A 19,195-nucleotide genomic window follows, 5' to 3' on the forward strand; every position below is an offset into this window, starting at 1 on the left:
ACTATACATTGTTATCACATATAACTAGACCCACTGTCATTATTTAAACGTTTGTGATCATTAATTTCAATGATTTTGGATAAAAAATGATTTTTAGATGATGTTGCTATCATTAGATAATTTACAGTTTCCCATAGACTATAAGGCTATATATAAAATGATAGAATATTAGGGCCACAGAGGGGAAAAAAACACAAGTCATAATATTGTAACCAGTTGTTTTAAAGGAGGACAGTTGTTAAAATGACAGATGTGGGGCATTTCGTGAAATTGTACTTCAGTATGGTTTCATAAACAAAGACATGCTGATGTGCCAGAATATTAAGTATCACATTGTCATAAGTATCAAAACTGTAAAAACAATATGTAGCTTTTCTGCAGAAAGAACCAGCCTCATAAATTTATGACTTTATCCTTTTTCTTCAGTGTGGCCCTAGTACTCTGTCATATAAACAAATACACATTCCATATGAATATAAAAACACAATGTGTAACATTATGTTCCTTTATTGAATAAGGACAAAACAAAGCAGGTAAACCATCAGCTCCTTTCGAAACTGAAGTCACAGTGACTCTACAAGATGGAAAGCACAGAATCCAAGCATATTATACAAAATGATACATACACATTCAAAGGTCTGTATATAACACACCCTGCATGTCTGCACACTAAAATAAATGCAGGACAAATCCATACACATCAACTGAACAGACAAATGAATGGATGCAGTAGCCTCCCTGCAGCCTTGTATTACACACAGTATACCGCACAAACATCATAAGAGGCCAAATTCGTAAAAAAACGAACCCAAAAAAACCCAAATTCCTCTGCCACCGCAGGACATATTTAACCAAAATTGAAAGCACACATACTAACTAAAATAATTCAACACATATTGGTCCCTCAGCAGCCGACCACTGTCGTCATCAGGGAAGATTGCCGGATTGTCCCAGTCCATGGCTGGTGGCACTCTGGGGGCCCTCTCCTTCCTCAGGCAGGCCACATTGTGGAGGACAGCACAAGCCACAGTAATATCACATGCCCTAACAGGGCTGACCCTTAATTTGTGAAGGCAGTGAAAGCGTGCCTTCAGGAGGCCAAAGGTCATTTCAACTCTGGCCCTGGTCCTGGCATGGGCATGGTTGTAGGCCTGCTGTGCTTCCTGGGGGTCTGTGAAAGGTGTCAGGAGAAAACGCTGGCAGCCATACCCCCTGTCTCCCAGCAACACACCAGAGAATTCACCTGTCAACACAAAATCTCATCATTACTACCTCATAAACACAGTGATATTCTTGACACAGCCATGATGGTTATAAATAGGGGTTGTGTGGCTTACCTTGTGATAGGCACTGATAGATTTCAGAGGCCCGAAAGATTCTGGAGTCATGGACTGAGCCAGGCCATTTTGCCACAACATTGCTGATCACACAGTCAGCATTGCAGACCATCTGAAATCATAAGATGAGGAATATTACACCAATCAATGCACATCACTGGCAATGCAGAGTGTTCGTCAATGGACAATATCAAAAAGTTATGTTCACCTGAACATTAATGCTGTGAAAGGATTTCCTATTCACAAAATCGGCCTCATGGGCACCTGAGGGGGCTTTTATCCTTATGTGTGTGCAGTCCACTGCACCAATGACATTGGGGAAACCTGTCACACAAAGTAATGAGTATCCTACTATGTGTTAACAGTTGTCCTGTAATTTGTAGATCCTCTTACCTGCAATCCTATAGAACTCCTCTTTGATGTCACAGAGTCTTCTGTGGCCAGGGAAGGAGATGAAGACATCTGCTAATGCTTTGATAGCCAGACACACACTCCTTATTGTGCGGCAAATTGTGGCCTTGTTCAGCTGTTCTGCATCCCCCACTGAGTACAGGAAGGCTCCACTAGCAAAAAAGCGCAAGGCCACACAAACCATTTGCTCCACACTCAGTGCATGGCTCCGTGCAGTGCGGTGCTTAATCCTGGGACCCAGTAGTCTGCATAGATACCTGATGCCATCTGCAGAAAACCTGTATCTTTCATATAGATGGTCATCAGGGAAGGCCAGTGGGTCCAACCGGTCCCTGAAGACCCTTTCTCGCCTGAAGGCTCTCCTCAGCACAAGTGCTTCTTCATCCACCACATCTCGCACGAATGGGCATGCCATTGTCAGAGCAGAAAGGAACACACAATTTTGGGCCTTCATATAGGCTAGTGGCCACACCTGGTGCTGGGGGGGTGGGCAAAAGAGGGCGATGCCTTATAACGATGACTTGGTTGTACTGATTGCTGGGAAAATAAAAAAAACCTTAGAAAGATGCCACCGTCCTGTGTGCTCACAATAAGAGCTCATATGTCATGGCTCACTTGACTTTACGAGAATATACCTAATTTTTATTTTCAGCTGTGTCATCTTCTTGGAGCTGGGGGAGGAAAGAAAAATAATGATTAATACATTTGTGTTACAGTTAGCATACAGTGTACATTGAAGGCATATCTCACCTCCCTCTCAAGTTTTTTTATTTCAAGGTCCAGTTTCCTAATTGTCCTCTTTTTTATTTCGGACTCCAGTGCAAGATTTTCCATCTTTTTCTTCTTGTACTGAATGTCTATGTCTGCCAGTTCTATTTGGCGCCGGAGGTGGTTGCCATACAACTTTCTGATAGCTTGTGAGCTCTGTGAACACAATACAATTAGCGCAGCTGGAATTTGGCAGGATGTGGTGTCCTTTTATTAATACGCACTATGTTGCCAGGCTGGTTTTCCCACTGTATAGCATCTGGGTCCTGTAAAAGAAATTAGATTTTTTGATTTTGATGAGGACTCCTCACCATTGTAGAGTAAATAGTACTTTCACAGTCTTAACATGATACCTCATGCCTTCTGGAATCCAGAGAGATGGTCTCCTCCTCATCATCGTCTCCATCATGTGCTGTTGCTGCTGCACTGGGGCCTTCACCCTATCACATTTAATCGGATTCATATTGAAGCTAGTAGACAAGACATGCCAGGCCTACAGTATGCCTTTGATGGAGTACTCACTGGATCAGCATCGTCTGGTGCTTGTGCTGGTGGCTCTAACAGGAACACAGTGCTGCCAGACACTGCAAGGCAATAGGTAAACCAAAGTCAGACAGTCCAAATTGATTCAATATGAATGTGGTTGTATCCCATGTAGAGATGGAAGGACATACCTTGAATGAAGCGGGTGGCATCTTGGGAGGAACCTATGCTCGTCTCTTTCCCCCCAGGGATCCCCTCTAAGACGGGCCTGCCTTTATTTAGCTCCAAGGCCATGTCCTCTGCTGGGGTAAGGTCAGCCTTTGGTGACCCACCACCCGTGCCTTGTCTGTGGGTATTCTTTTTCACTGCTAAAACAGTACAGACAATGTGTGAGCAGGCACCTTCTGGGTACAATATATGCTTGTGCTTTGTTAAATATTAGTCAGGGACCATACCATTCTGCAGAATGTTCTTGTATTTGATTTTGACCTGCTGCCATGTCCGTTTTGGCCCGTTCATGTTTAATCTACACACACACACACATATTTAATGGAGTCACACTGCAAAAAATTACTTGGTATTTTTGTCTTGTTTTCAGTAAAAATATCAAAAAATTTATCATAGCTTTATACAGTGTGATGGAGTTACTTTACACAATTTCACTCATATCTGCAGTGCATTTCAATAAAAAATTTAACCGTTTCATAATTACAGTACAACTGCATTTTTGGAGATGTGAATTAAATATTTGAATTGTAATTGTGATGTTTCAGCGGAGCGGTGAGTATGTAATTGTGCACTACTTACGCATTCAGGCGGTCTGCAATACTTTGCCACGCTTTTTCTCTTTGCTTTATCACTGTGGCGGTGTTGCCTTTCTTCTTAATTATATCTTTTACCTCCTCGTATGCCTCCATGAGGATTTGTGCTTCCGACGGGGAAAAGTACGCGGCTCTAGTTGCCATGGTAAATCAGTTAATCTGTGATCTGTGGCGGGGTCTATTTGAGTGAGCCGTGAGCGCGCACCTATCCAGGATTGGTTTCACCTGGCTTAATGAATCCGTGTCTGCTCATCCTGGCTTGGTCTTTGTGCAACCAATTAAGCCTGGACGCACATGTTTTGGCTTCATTGAGCTCAGCTGAGTCATTTATCCCGGATGTCTTAATTCTACTTTTGTGCAACAGGCCTCAGGAGGTAGGCGTATCTGTGTCAAAGTCAACAATTAAGAGAAGACTTCACCAGAGTAAATACAGAGGGTTCACCACAAGATGTAAACCATTGGTGAGTCTCAAAAACAGGAAGACCAGATTAGAGTTTGCCAAAAAACATCTAAAAGAGCCTGTACAGTTCTGGAACAACATCCTATGGACAGATGAGACCAAGATCAACTTGTACCAGAATGATGGGAAGAGAAGAGTATGGAGAATGGAAGGAACTGCTCATGATCCAAAGCATACCACCTCATCAGTGAAGCATGGTGGAGGTAGTGTTATGGCGTGGGCATGTATGGCTGCCAATGGAACTGGTTCCCTTGTATTTATCGATGATGTGACTGCTGACAAAAGCAGTAGGATGAATTCTGAAGTGTTTCGGGCAATATTATCTGCTCAGATTCAGCCAAATGCTTCAGAACTCATAGGACGGCGGTTCACAGTGCAGATGGACAATGACCCGAAGCATACTGCGAAAGCAACCAAAGAGTTTTTAAGGCAAAGAAGTGGAATGTTCTGCAATGGCCAAGTCAATCACCTGACCTAAATCCAATTGAGCATGCATTTCACTTGCTAAAGACAAAACTGAAGGGAAAATGCCCCAAGAACAAGCAGGAATTGAAGACAGTTGCAGTAGAGGCCTGGCAGAGCATCACCAGGGACGAAACCCAGCGTCTGGTGATGTCTATGGGTTCCAGACTTCAGGCTGTCATTGACTGCAAAGGATTTGCAACCAAGTATTAAAAGTGACAATTAGATTTATGATTGTTAGTTTGTCCAATTATTTTTGGTCCCTTAAAAAGGGGGGGGCCACATATAAAATGTGTTGTAATTCCTACACCGTTCACCTGATTTGGATAAAAATACCCTGAAATTAAAGCTGAAAGTCTGCACTTAAAGCACATCTTGATTGTTTCATTTCAAATCCATTGTGGTGGTATACAGAGCCAAAATGATGAAAATTGTGTCAATGTCCAAATATTTATGGACCTAACTGTAAATGTATATGAGAGAGAACAATGGTTGTGCTCTCGCCGAAGGCTTGAGCACACCCAACTAGGGTAAGGTAATGCATCTGAAGTTTATCCCCATCTTCCATAGCTCTAAGTAGCAAATATAATATAATCATACTGTATAGCCAATCAATTGTTTTAGAACACAAAGGATGAAAAAAAAAATGAGCCAGGTGAACAAGAGGGAAAGACACATTAAATCACTGCGGGCATGGGAACATTTTACACAACAAAACCCTATGTTTAAAAAAAGGAAAAACAATATACAGATAATAACTCTTCATTAATCATCAGGTTAGGCAAATTTGGTCAATGGGGTTTTTCCCCAGAAACTTGAATCTTATGTTGGCATTTATATGCTCCCTACTTTTGTGTTGCCAATGTTCCTACTGTCGCAGTACAGTACCCCTCGAACCTTCATACTTATAACACTTATAGTCTAACATTCTCACCTATTCAGTGTTCTTCATTTAAAACTCCACAAAACTTTCGCTAGGGTTAGTCATTCTGGAGGAGAAAAGTGCTTTCTCTCGCACACACTGCTAACTAGTAGCTGCTACTGATGATGGCAACGGAAATTTAATACAGTAACTGAACACAAATACACATTTCTAAAACCAAGAAAAACATGAATACTTCCTCAGTCTCCTGTAACACGAAATACCTAATTTGAATTGAATAATATTACTAAAATGCTCACTTAGTATCACTCTTTCAGTCTCTGAAACAACAAACGTCACAAATGTTCTCAACACATTGAGAACACCCGGAGACGCTGAAGAGTCTTCACCCCCAATAATTCTCTCTGGATTGGCTGAACAGCATGTCAGTTCATACTGCAAAAGCTTTGATTGGTGGGAAGACGTCCTCCGGAAGTAGTATTAAATCATGTAAGCATGTCTATGGACGGGTGGTTCGGCCCACCATCCGCTAGGTTTTGTATTGAAGTCAATTCTGCCAGAGAAGGACGGAGGCTAGCTGTCCTCCTGATGCACCAATTGTACCATAGTTCTATCACAGACAGTGCTGTTGAGTTACCGTAGACCTTCAGTTCAATATTGTGTATTTTTATACATATTTTGGTTTCATTCATATATTTAGTATAGTTGTTTTATAAAAATAAAAAAAAGTTTCAAGTTTATTGGATGATAAAATATAAAATAAGAGGAAGATGACCATTCTCTTCCTCCCCTGACGAGTCTCCACTAACACACACACAGATTCCTGTCATTATTAGGGAGATGATGTAAAAGGGTATGGCTATTGCAATACTACAGACCAAGGAGAGGTGGAGGTGTATGCTTCGCAGAACTGGGAGTGTAGTGACAGATAAATTATGACAGTAGACTGGAAAGGAAATAATTTTCTGTTATAGGTTAACTGAGGTAATTGACTGTTATCAGCAGATGGATGGACCTGACAGATTCCTAATGGTGCAAGCTAATCAACTAGTACCAAAGTCCATCTTATTGTATGTATAGAAAAACTAAGGACACAGTATAAGGATCAGCAACCAAATAGAACTTGTACATATGGCTTTGTATGTAAGAGCCAAGAATGATCATGGTTAAATAACTTCCTCTGACACTCTTGTCCATTTTGTTGTGGGATAGTAGCTGACAGTGGATTGTAAAAGCCATCTAATTCCTACCCTTGTACAGTCATTCAGCTGTAGTACAACAATAAAACAGTTATCTATCAAATACGTGTATAGATGTGTTTTGTGAGACAGTGACAGTTGCCATGTGACGTCTTGAGATTGATCCTTGTACCTGTTCATGAGTACAGTAAAACCAGCCCAGTTTGGCAGATGGTGTGGGTTTTTTGTGAACCTGCACACTCGTTCCTCACTTTTTACTCAAACACCGTTTATGAAGTTAGGTTCTAATGCCTGGCCTAACAAACTAATACCATCAGACTTACTAACCACAGACAACTGGCTAACCAGTCACTGCCTACTATCAACATGGAGGAACTCAAATCAAGAGGACGCAAACGAGAGGGAAGACACAGGTATGTATGGTATAATAAATGTTTTTACTTTATTAGAGCAGTGTTCTCTGAATAAAAATCAGTACAAGCCACTCCACAGTTAATGTTACTACCTGTATCAAATTACTATCCACACCACTGCATAGAACAAGGAAATTAAAGAATTTGGTTTAGCTTCTCTTAGATGCTCCATTATTGGCATATAGAAACAAACATGTTTTTTTCATTGTGATGAAGAAAACATCCTCCCTACCTGAGTACTGAACAGTGTTGGGAACGTTACCGAAAATTACTAATTAGTTACAGTTACTAGTTACTTATTTCAGAAGTAACTGCATTACTTTACTAGTTACTGCATAGAAAAGTAATTAGTTACAAGGGAAAGTAACGTTTGCGTTACTTTACTTTTAATTCCTGCTTCTATTATCAAATTAACGCACACAGATAGTTATAATATTTTAGTGTGGGGAAAAAAAATGTTATATCATTGTACAGGGCTGCCAACTTTTCCAAAAACCTTGGCGTGAGATTTGGTAGCAATTGTTTAAATTAGATTAACAACAGGAAATTGGGGAATTCATGCAAGAAAAAAGTAACAAGTAACAAGCCCATTTAAATGTCATTAATGTAACTGCGTTATTTAATTGAAAAAAGTAATCAGTTACATTACTAGTTACCGCCAAAAGAAGTGGAGTTACAGTAACGCGTTATTCCCAACACTGGTACTGAAGGCTTCTTTCTGTAATCTGTCATTTGGTACATTGATTTAAGTAATGCGGTCTTATTAAGCAATATACTGTGTGCAAAGGGAAGAAACCGTATCCTCATGCATTAAGTTTTCTCTGCCCTCTTTATTTTTACTGCCCACTGTTGCTCACATATCAAGTATATGACATCATCTTGATTATTCTTAGGTGAACCTTAGCAGGAATATATTATCTTGACTGGCCAACGGTTGTGTTGATTTACTGCAATGTTATAATTTCAGCCAAAACTCATTCACCTTGCTGAATGATAGTTAAAACAGCTGAGGGCCTTAATTTAAATATTTTATTGTTTTTAGTCTTGATTTGTACCAAGTACAGACAGTCATATGTCTTCAGAATTTATTAACAAACAAATCCTAATCTTACGTGAGCATTATAAACATATAATATATACAACGCTGAGTGGTATTGACCAATGTGTGTATATAGCATTATACAGTATTTATTGTACATACTATGATAAACATATAACATGTACCACCCAGATTTGTTTTGTTAAACTTTTAAAACAAAGCTGTGTGGTATATTGTGTCTATACAAAAACTAAACATGTGTTCAGTTCACAGCATCTCTCCCAATGCCCCCTTCTTGGAATAGAGGCTATCAACTGAACACGCATGTTTAGTTTTTGGTGTTGTAATTTGCCTACAATAACACCCACAATGTTATAGTTTATTATGGATGTGATGATGATGTTGATGACATTATATTCCCTGCGGCCCTCTCAGGGACACATGGGACCCATTCCAGTTAAACCCTATCGGGGCGGAGAAGGAGCAGACAAGGCATTGCTTTGCACTGGCGCAGTACCTAGTAGCAGTGATAGTGGGTTTGCTGGTCCTTGCCAGTGCTGTCATCAGCAAGGTAACCTTAAATTATTGTTACTTTATTATGAACTGGCCAACACAGAACAATGACATTATTACTTGCAAGTGTAAGTTAGCCTATCTTTTATGTTTTCAACTGAAAGTTATTCTCGTTGTTAAGACTTTTTTGAAAGAATTGTGAGCATAGAAGGATTTGATCAAAAGACAAAAATATTTTTAATCTAGATGACTTGTCATGACAGTGTTTATAATTATCTCCAGATTGTCCTCCCTTCCTTATTGATGATGTTGTCATCCTCATGACAACCTGTTTTACTGGGTATTTGACTTACTACCCAATGGCACTGGTTTTATTTTCTGCTCTTTGTACTCTCTTATCTCTCTCTCTGTCTCATTAACATAAACACACAACCACTCACTAGGGCACTCTGCTGGTGCTGTCCACGTTGTCAAGCCCCTCCTCTCTGCGAAGACCTAAGCAGAGACAGTTCTACATGCTGATGCTTGTGTTGTGCCTCATTTTCCCAAACCTGCTTGTCTTCATAAAGTCTCTTTGGAAATGTGCATTCAAAAGCTTTGTCAAGCCCAACATGAAGACCTTGGGCCTGGTATGTAATGAATCAGAAAAACAACATGATTATGATAAGTTACCAAATACCTTGTGTTTTTTATGTGTTGTGGAAGTCATTAACTTTTTTCTCGATTGCTTGAGCACATTTGGCAACAGAACGGAATTTACTTTTCCAACCAGTTAACACCCAGTCCCAAACTGTTACACAAACAAAAAATACACAGATAACACTTAGCAAAACATACAAAAACTTCACATCCCAATATATCTAAAAGTTTGACAGTAAAATTAAGTAAATCTAATATCTGTGGGCATCGTAGGACTGTAATAAGCACAACAAATCATTAAGGTTGGACTGGCACTAATGATTGGACAGGCTCCTTGTCTGTCTCTGTCTACCTCCCGGCGGTAGTTAGGCAGTGCATTCATGTGTTTTGGAGGAGTGGCTTTTAAGGGAGGGGGTGGGATATTTTGTTTTGAATCGTTTCAAACTCGAGCTGAACTTGCTTAGGTTTGCAAAACCTATAATATATAAACTTATTATATAATGAGAAAAAGTTCAAGTCTATTGTCAGGTGCACAGAACAACACAAGGTCAGACTGGGCACTGAAATTCTTAAGACAAGACAACGCAAAGCAACCTGGCATAACATAACATATAAGTCTTCAGAACATAGATTACACCTATGATAAGCTAAAATATAATACGTTTCCTGAATATACAAAATAATATACAATACAGTATACTAAACCTATAACACACATAATAACCTTATTCAAAAAAACTTGAAAAAAGGATACCATTGCACTTGTTAGGTGATAATGGAGATAAAGTTGATCCCAGTTTCATTAAAAGTATGTCAAGAATCGAGAAAAACTGTCAAATGTTTCATTCAGAAGTGTGTAATAATTTCTTATACAAATTGTACCATAATTAACAACTCATCAATTGACCTATCGCGAAAGCCACGCCCCAAAACGGCTTTGACCAATCCTACCTTAACTACCGGTCACTACTTAAAGAAGCTCTGTCAAGCTTTCGGTCGTTATTGCCTTGCGGACGCGGTGTGGACTCAGCAGAGTTCTAATCCGTTGGAAGCAATGAGAGTGGCAGACGCGGAAACTGAATGTACGTAGTAAGTATATATATTCAAGTGTTAAATAGTAGTACAGTTGACAGCGTTTATAAAATAAGTAAACAAAGACAGCAAAACGGATTAATCTTCAACGCGTCCAGCCGGTTAAATAAAAGATCCGCTCCGTGAACGTTCTATTTCCGCATGGCAGAATTGCATGGTGTAGCCGTAGCGTTAAAGTGCAAAATGCCTTACGGAACATACAAGTCCGATAGCAAGTACCCCTGAAGTTTAGAGGGGAGAGTCAATTTTCCCCTTTCCACAGCCCAAAATCCAAGAGTGAAACAGTGTGGCATGCCCCATTCTCAGCTGAATATTTTATAGATCAACAAACATCTACTTTTGTCTGTTTCAACGTTCAGGCTGTTTATCAATCCGAAGAACGCTAAGAACGTACTTGCGTTCTTGAGAAGAACATGCTTAACAAGCGTCTTGTGAGAACGGTCTTGCAAGACCGAAAGGACGGCGAACAATTTGAGATGCATGTTCTTGCAATGACTTCTGGGAAGTCAGATGCGTTCTCGCCAAGCCCCCACCCCTCGGCTTGAAGCAACGGCCCCGGTGGATGTAGGTGGTATTGCATTTCTTGTTAGACTTCCGGCTCTTCCGGTCGTTTTCATTCTATTAAAGATCCTGTAAAGTGGAATTAAAAACGAGTTTCAGGTTCACCACACCAGAGAATAATGTGTTATTAACTACCCATCCATATTCAAATGAAAAAAAACCCAGACAAGTATGTTCAATTAGGCTTTGAAATCGTAAGAAAATCAGCAGTCTTCTCTGTTCGAGACTGGGGGGGCGTGTCGCCTGAAGGAGCTGAAGCTCGGCCCCCTCGCTGGAAGGCGCCGCCTCTCAAGTAAACTACCTACGACCCAGATAATGGACGCTACGTCAAGCCGAACAAAACAGTATAGAATTAGAATATATTTGTTCAATTAGTGAAACATACAGATGCATATAAATGAAATATTCCCCTGAGCTGTAACACAGCAGTAAACATTTACAGCAGACAGTGAGCTATCCAACTACTTCTAGCACATTAGCTACCATTTCACCAAAATACCATCATTCTACACCGAGTAGCCTAATATCAAGTTAGCGGTTTGCACTAATTATAGCAGAGATACCTCTGGAAAAGTTATCTAGTATAATTATAACAAGCACACAGAACTGATTGATGAACTGCTGGCGGCGGTGGATGGTCCAGGTGCGACCGGAGGATGAACGGCCGGGGGGCGATGCTCGGTACTTGCGCTGCAAGAGAAGCCGTGTGTTGGTGAACCCCGTCTGTCTCTGGTCCATGTTAAAACCGTCCGCCGTGAAATGGTCGGTGGCGCAAAGGCGGCTGTTGGAGTTTATCTGAAGCTTTCCATGAGCGTGGCTCTTCACAAAATCTATCAACCTATTTTTCCTTTCATTATCAACTTAAATCGCGTTCCAGTGCAGCTGGAGTTCTTGCATCCAGGGAAGATGCAGTTGCGGGTGGTGGGAGACATCCTGAAGCTAGCTAGCTAGCTGATGTAAGCTACAATAACAGTACAGCAGGAGGAGCCATTCAGTGATCTGACGTAGATGGGGCGAAATGACGTAGATAGGGCATTTTTTGGCTCCGCCCATTAAAACCTGATCTGAAAACTGAAGAGAAACTGTTCTTCGGTCTAACTCCACATTTCAGTGCGACAAAGTTTTAGCGCTTTGCACATGCTTTCAGGAACTAATTTCACACGTATATAATGTACTTACAAGCAAAACATGGAATTTACTTTACAGGATCTTTAACTCCAGTCAACATTTACAAAACTATCTCCCCCAATACTTTTTATTCGATTCTCGAACCTGGCTCATACTACTAGCTTTTTCATAGAATAATTTTTCCTGACTTTTGCTAAGTTTGAAACCAATCCGAAATGTTAAACTAGCACCCCATGTATTTGCTTACGTCAATAAAAGTTGCCTGCAAATGTGCTCGCGGATACTAACAGGGCACGAGCACAAAAGTTCACATTGGCCGATAGCCGATTTACCTGGAGCTGAAAGAAATGGCTTGAGTTGCCTGCCCTGTTGTAGCAAGTTTAGCAAATGGTTGTCACACGTACATGAAATGTTGATAATATAGTTTATTCCTGTTATTTTAAAGCAGATTAGATTTTTCATAAAAACTTTCATGACATGATGGCAAATATTATATTATGTTAAGCGTGAGCATAGATTGTTGACATGTCTATCTGGAGCAAAGACGAAGATTAATACTTTAACTGATAACCACAATAGGAAATGATATATATTTAAATAATATTAGTCTTGCCTTCAGAAGCTTTTGTTAAACACATTCATTATTCTTTTTTTGATTGTGTCATCAAGCCAGACTGCTTTTGTGGGACAATGAAGGTCCTCAGTGACTCTGTTTCACCCCCACTTATATCTGTGCGCCATGATCTGTGATGCGTCCTCTAAAGACCCGGCAATTCAATAAATGTCCCGGCACATTTGCAATGTAATGCAATGCAGACGTGCACACCGACCCCTACCGAACAAGATGGGTAGCTCGGTCAGCAGGGAGCTGAAGAAGAGCGGCTACTGACGTCACTCTGCTGCGCCGGTCAGATTGCTTTTTCGTTTTCGAATTATGGGCAGTACTCTGCGGGCAGACCACGAAAACGATAAAAGCAATTTCCGCTCTGTTTTATTTGCGATTATGGCATAAAATGTGCAGTCTTGAAGAAGAAAATGCAAATAGAATGATTGATTACTAATTGTATTTATGAGTCCAATAATGCAGCCACATTCTTGAAATGAAAAAGCATTTCTGCAAATGCATTTTAATTTGGGTCACGATTTGCTTCCATACTCGCTGGCCAAGTCACCACCGATGCATCCTCGATAAAAGGGCGGATCAAGAACACTTCTGGGTATTTTTGGTGACTTGTGTTCTTTGGATTGGAACTATACTTGGGCAATGAAAGATGACGTCAAACGTGTTTGCAAGAACAAGAACGGAAAAAAACGTGGATCGATAAACGGCCACTGTGTTGCTATTGTACTCTCTCTGAAGCCCTACTAGCATTAGATGTGAGACTACATTCGCAAAACTGGATTTAAAAATGATGGTTACTATTTACTAATAATATTAGGCCTACTTCTAATATTATCTTATTAGTAGCTAGCTTTTAGAGCTACCATTACCAACAAACTAAACTAACTGCTTGATCCTTGAGGGTTTAGGTTGGTTGAGGGGCAGTTCTATGGGCGTATGTGAAGCCCTCTGTGACATGCTTGCGTGTAAAAAGGGCTATACAAATAAATTTGATTCGATTAACCGCTGTAAAGTAAAGCTAGATAGAGCTAGAGGCCAGGTAGCTACTAAATATATCCACTGCATATTGCAATCCGTTTTCCCTCGATCTGGAGTTATTACTCCAAAAATAATCACTTACACTGACTAAGTGCAGCACTTATACAACAGTTTAGTACAAAGAAGCAACTTGACGGACTTACAATGGTAACTAAGGTGGGCGTGGCTTATGCCAAAGGTCATTTGATGATGATTGACAACATAATACTATTACATCTTTTGTCTCCTATAACATTGTCTCATCTGGCGTAAAGCTATGTGATCAATTCCTGATTTTCTTTCACTTTAGACATTTTTAAACTGTGCCTCTGATGTACCAGACTTGTGATCTATAAAGTGTCCTTCTATGTTCCAGATGTGTATAATCGAGTGTCTGGTGTCTCTGGGCACCTCTGTCCTGGTCTTAGTGGTGATGCCCCAGTTTGACGTCCTCACAAATCTGTTCATTTCTGGAGGCGTGTGCATCCTGTCCTCAGTCCTACAGATCATCTTCCGCCTGCAAAAAGAAAGCTGGAAGATCATCTTCCCAATTTGCTCCCTCATCCTGGTCCTGGCAGGTTACTTCTTGCTGGGAATTGACTACTACGTACGTGTGTCTTCCTACGTGGCCAATCAGGAAAGTGACTGTTTTGTGTATGTAGGTGTGGGTGTGTTTGCCTCCCTGTTGGTGTCTCTAAACTGGTGGGAGAACTCTCTGCAGGCCAGCAACAGCATCCAAGAGATGCTTACAGAGCTGGAGGGCTTCAGGGACTTTGTGTTTGTTTTGACCAGCATCCTGAGAACTCTGATAATAGCAGCCGTCTATTTAATCTACTACAAGCTTTTTACCGACACAATTGTTTGGAGCGACTTCTACTTGGGGGAAGATAAGGAGAGCCTGAAGATTGGCCTAATCGTCTTCTTCATGCAGGCTTTCTTTTCTGCTGCCTGCCATTGGTTTGGTGTTGTGGCATGTAAGATCCACGCCATCCGGATGAGCTTTGCATTACCAGTGTGTTCCACTGGTCCAGCTATGCTTATCCTGGGAATCATCCTTTTCATAACACAGGCAGATAAGTTGGATGGTGTAGACTCCACTTCCATCCAGGATTTCTGCTCCAGTCTTGTGGAACTGAGCACCAAGAACACCACCCCAGTGGTTCTGCTGGAGCTCACCAGAAGCATCTGTAGAACGTCTCTGAACAGTCCATATTTGACCTGGCCATTCTCCCTGCTGGCCCTGGAAGGCATCTGCATGTGGCTGGGCTTCTTAACCTGCACCTACTACGTCTGGAAGATCAAGGTGCAGCGGATCGAAAGGACCTCCCAGCTCTTTGTGCGCCGCCTCTATGAATCAGCGTTCATTGACCTGTCTCTGTTGCTCAACACCAAGATGAAGGTGGTCCGCGCCAGGAACCAGGAGAGGTGAGTGCACACCTATCTCACAAGTAAGAACATATTTATCTAAGGTTATACAGTATTTCAATTCTCCTCTCCCTGCTTCTAGTAATGATGATCTGGAGAACTGTGTTATCTACCTATGTGCCACCATGTGGCATGAGACCTATGATGAGATGCTGAAGATCCTGACCTCAATGTTTAGGTGAACTGAAACTTCATACACACCGTTCCAAAACCACTTATCATTGATATACTCTGAGGAAGAAGTTTTAATTTGTGGTTAATGTTTCAGATTGGACCGCTACAGAGGTGACCCTAAGGAAGAGCATAAAGACGTTTTTGACTTTGAGTGTCACATCTATGTAGACGACTCATTTATGATAGAGAAGGGGACAAGCAGGAAGCTGGTCAACAGTTACGTCAACGACCTTATTCAGGTCGTCATAGAGGTGTACAGGTAGCAAAGTAAAACACGCTACAGATGGTGGCCAATTACTTTGAGCAGAGCGTTGCAGCAAAAAATTTAAAAAGTGCCAAGATGCAACAATATCTATATTGTGTGTTTATAGGAGGAGCCACTGGTTCTGATTTACAGTTCTTAGATCATGTACAAGGAATACTGATCCCATTGTCTATAGCCTAATTAGATACAGTAGTTGTACACTAACCCCCTATTCACACCGGACCAATGGTGCAGTTTACACAGTTATACATCATGGACAATGATAGATCCATCCTAGAAGTTAAGCAACACTAATTGTATGACACCCGAAATCCACAAATAGTCTACACAAATTTGTGTCAACTAAACCTGGTCACGTTGCAGCCGTAAGGCCCCATAGACTCGTCCGGTGTGAATTTCGTTGAGGACAGAATAAACTCGTGTTGCAGCTGTAATGTACGGTGGCCGACATGTGCAAACACGATGCAAATTAAGAAAACACATGCAAATAGACAAAACACAAGCAAATTAAGAAAACATCTTCATTAATTTGACAACACATGCGCAGCATTCAGCAAACGCGCTGCAAATACACACAACACAACCAAATACATAAAAGCGCTGCAAAAACGAAAGCACGCAAACCAAAAACGCTGCATCCAGTTTTCACAACGGAAGTTCTCCAGGCTTCTAGGGGGAGCGCTAAGTGGATCAGCTTGATTTTCGGCCACACGGGGCGAGAGAGCATATAAGAAGTTTGGACCAACATCGAAGTAAAGAGGCGACTTAAAAAGGTTAGTATTCATTTTTACATGAATACATGCGATTTTGGTCCCATTTCCAAAACAAACTTCTCATATGCTCTCTCTCTCTCTCGCTCGCTCCGTGGGGCCGAAAATCCAAGCCCCCACCCCTCGCCCCTCGGCTTGAAGCAACGGCCCCGGTGGATGTAGGTGGTATTGCATTTCTTGTAAGACTTCTGGCTCTTCCGGTCGTTTTTATTCTATTAACTCCAGTCAACATTTACAAAACTATCTCCCCCAATAATTTTAGTTCGATTCTCGAACCTGGCTCATACTACTAGTTTTTTCATAAAATAATATTTCCTGATTTTTGCAATTTCTGATAAATTTTAAACCAATCCGAAATGGGTAAACTAGCACCCCATTTATTTGCTTACGTCAATAAAAGTTGCCTGCAAATGTGCTCGCCGATACTAACAGGGCACAAGCACAAAAGTTCACATTGGCCGATAGCCGATTTACCTGGAGCTGAATGAGCCATATTGAATAAGAAATGGCTTGAGTTGCCTGCCCTGTTGTAGCAAGTTTAGCAAATGGTTGTCACACATACATGAAATGTTGTGTTTTTACGTTCATGACATGATGGCAAATATTACATTATGTTAAGCGTGAGCATAGATTGTTGACATGTCTATCTGGAGCAGAGACAAAGATTAATACTTTAACTGATGACCACAATAAGAAATGATATAAATATGACTAGTCTTGCCTTCAGAAGCTTTTGTTAAACACACCCATTATTCTTTTTTTTAATCGTGTCATCAAGCCAGACTGCTTTTGTGGGACAATGAAGGTCCTCAGTGACTGTTTCACCCCCACTTATATCTGATGGAAACGTCTTGTATATAGGCCTAGTTCTGTTAATTTGCCCCTTTCAAAGGCAAATGTTAAATAAAGTATATTTTAGACAAACTTCTTAAGCTTTTATTTATTACATTATTTCCAAGTCTTGTTAGATCACGTTATATCCATTAATAGGCGTTTGGTTTTGTAGAACATATAATACACAGGCCACATTTCTACACTGATATGTAAATTGAAGGCAGTGTGAATTTCGTGGCATTTCGTTTGAAAATACAGTTGACAGTAAGCTATGGCAAGTCTGCATTATGGAAGATTTCTGTTACCAAAATAACTATTGACCTTTCTTTGCCTGGCGAGAATAACGACGGAGCTAGTTGTTCATGTTAACAGTTTATTTAATCCGATACAATGCGTTGGAAATTGTTAAGGATAGTGTATCTGGGTAGTGGAGAATAATACAAGGTTAAACATCGGACCAAGTTATTTGTAGTTTAATGTAAGTAATGATGCAATCACAAGATGCACAATGAAAACAACACACCAGGATGTTCGTAGTCTAGTACAATGAATCAGTCGATGATGCAACAGCAGTCTCACAGAAACAGAGTCTCAGAATAGAAAAAAAGGAAGGCCTTTGTTGAGAAAGTGGTCGTGACAGAGATCAGAGAGAGTTCTGCCCACACCAAGTTCTGTCTCCCTGTCCCTGTCCTCCCTGACAGGTCTTGTACCCCCCCCCCCCCCCCCCCCCCCCAGAGAGGGAGGTCTGTGACAGGCGATTGGTCGGAAGACCGTGGCGTGGGAATGTGGTTGTCCAATTAAATGTCCAGGGCGTTCATGGTGGCACAAGGTGGGCAGTCCAAGGATCTGGTGATGTTCGGAGAGGGAGGGGGCGGAGAAGACCCACAGGTCTACTCAGGGAGGGGGGCAGACAAGACCCACAGGTCCGAGGTAATCCAAGGGAGGGGGGCTCCAGGGAAGGGAGTAGATCGCCCCAAGGTCCTGATGGCGTGCAGGGAGATGGGAGCTGCGCCTCCCAGGAAGGGGGGGGGGTCGTGTCTCTAGGAGAAGGGGTGAGGCAGACCAGGCCGGAGTCGATGATGTATGGGGAAAGGTGGGGCAGGGTCTCCTAGGGGAAGGGGTAGATCATCCAGTGTGAAAATGGGGGACAGGGTCTCCAAGGGAATGCAGGTGGGGCAGGTGGTGCAGGGTCTCCAAGGGGAGGGGTAGTGTGAAAGGGGGGACAGGGGCAGGGTCTCCAAGGGAATGCGACCTCAGAACAGAGTATATCCGAACTGCAAGTCAGACCAGCCGGTCTGACTCATCCTTGAGCAGAGAAGAGTTACTGTCCCAGCATCACCTTATCTCTCATTTTGACACTGCTCCCCAGAGCTGAATAGCCCACTGTGCTCACACCAGACCCTGAGTGCCACAGACTCGACTCCCATGCAGGCCTGCTTGACCTCAGCATTCCACTTACTTAGAATCATCTTGAACCCATTTGTTCTTTAATGAATCAATTGATAATCATTGGATATATGTATATATTAGTATTAAGCATTACATGACGTGTGTATACATATACATACGAGGTAGTGATTGGTATAGCAGCATTGATCAGCAGTATGTTATCATTCCTTAACAAAATCATACTCAAATCACAAGAAAAAAAGCAACATATGTGATGAGTTCCATCTAGAATAGCCCTATATTTAGCCCTATAGCCTATTTCTAGCAACCAAGTGAAAGGAATACTATACAATGACAGCATACATTTACGTAAAGTTTGCATCATGTCTCTGATTCTTATCGGACTTGTACCCCATTCTGCCACTGCAATGCCTTAGCTCACACACTCGCAACCATATAAATCTATGCTCGCGACTGGCTGTCGCAAAGT

The 19,195-nt window shown here is 41.5% G+C and overlaps 1 protein-coding gene across 3 annotated transcripts in view; it reads left to right on the forward strand.

Annotated features, from left to right (window-relative positions):
• The first annotated feature begins 7,128 nt into the window (after positions 1-7,128).
• Positions 7,129-19,195, forward strand: part of chs1 (chitin synthase 1) — a 40,885-nt gene continuing 28,818 nt past the window's right edge. For all 3 annotated transcript variants that reach the window (XM_067236120.1, XM_067236121.1, XM_067236122.1), the window contains exons 1-6: positions 7,129-7,237; positions 8,712-8,847; positions 9,233-9,418; positions 14,225-15,273; positions 15,356-15,451; positions 15,542-15,706. In XM_067236120.1, coding sequence (XP_067092221.1) covers positions 7,191-7,237; positions 8,712-8,847; positions 9,233-9,418; positions 14,225-15,273; positions 15,356-15,451; positions 15,542-15,706 — 1,679 coding nt within the window. In that variant the 5' untranslated portion in view covers positions 7,129-7,190. The remainder of the gene's footprint in view (positions 7,238-8,711; positions 8,848-9,232; positions 9,419-14,224; positions 15,274-15,355; positions 15,452-15,541; positions 15,707-19,195) is intronic.

The sequence above is a fragment of the Osmerus mordax genome, chromosome 5 (assembly GCF_038355195.1).
Source record: "Osmerus mordax isolate fOsmMor3 chromosome 5, fOsmMor3.pri, whole genome shotgun sequence".
Lineage (NCBI taxonomy): Eukaryota > Metazoa > Chordata > Actinopteri > Osmeriformes > Osmeridae > Osmerus > Osmerus mordax.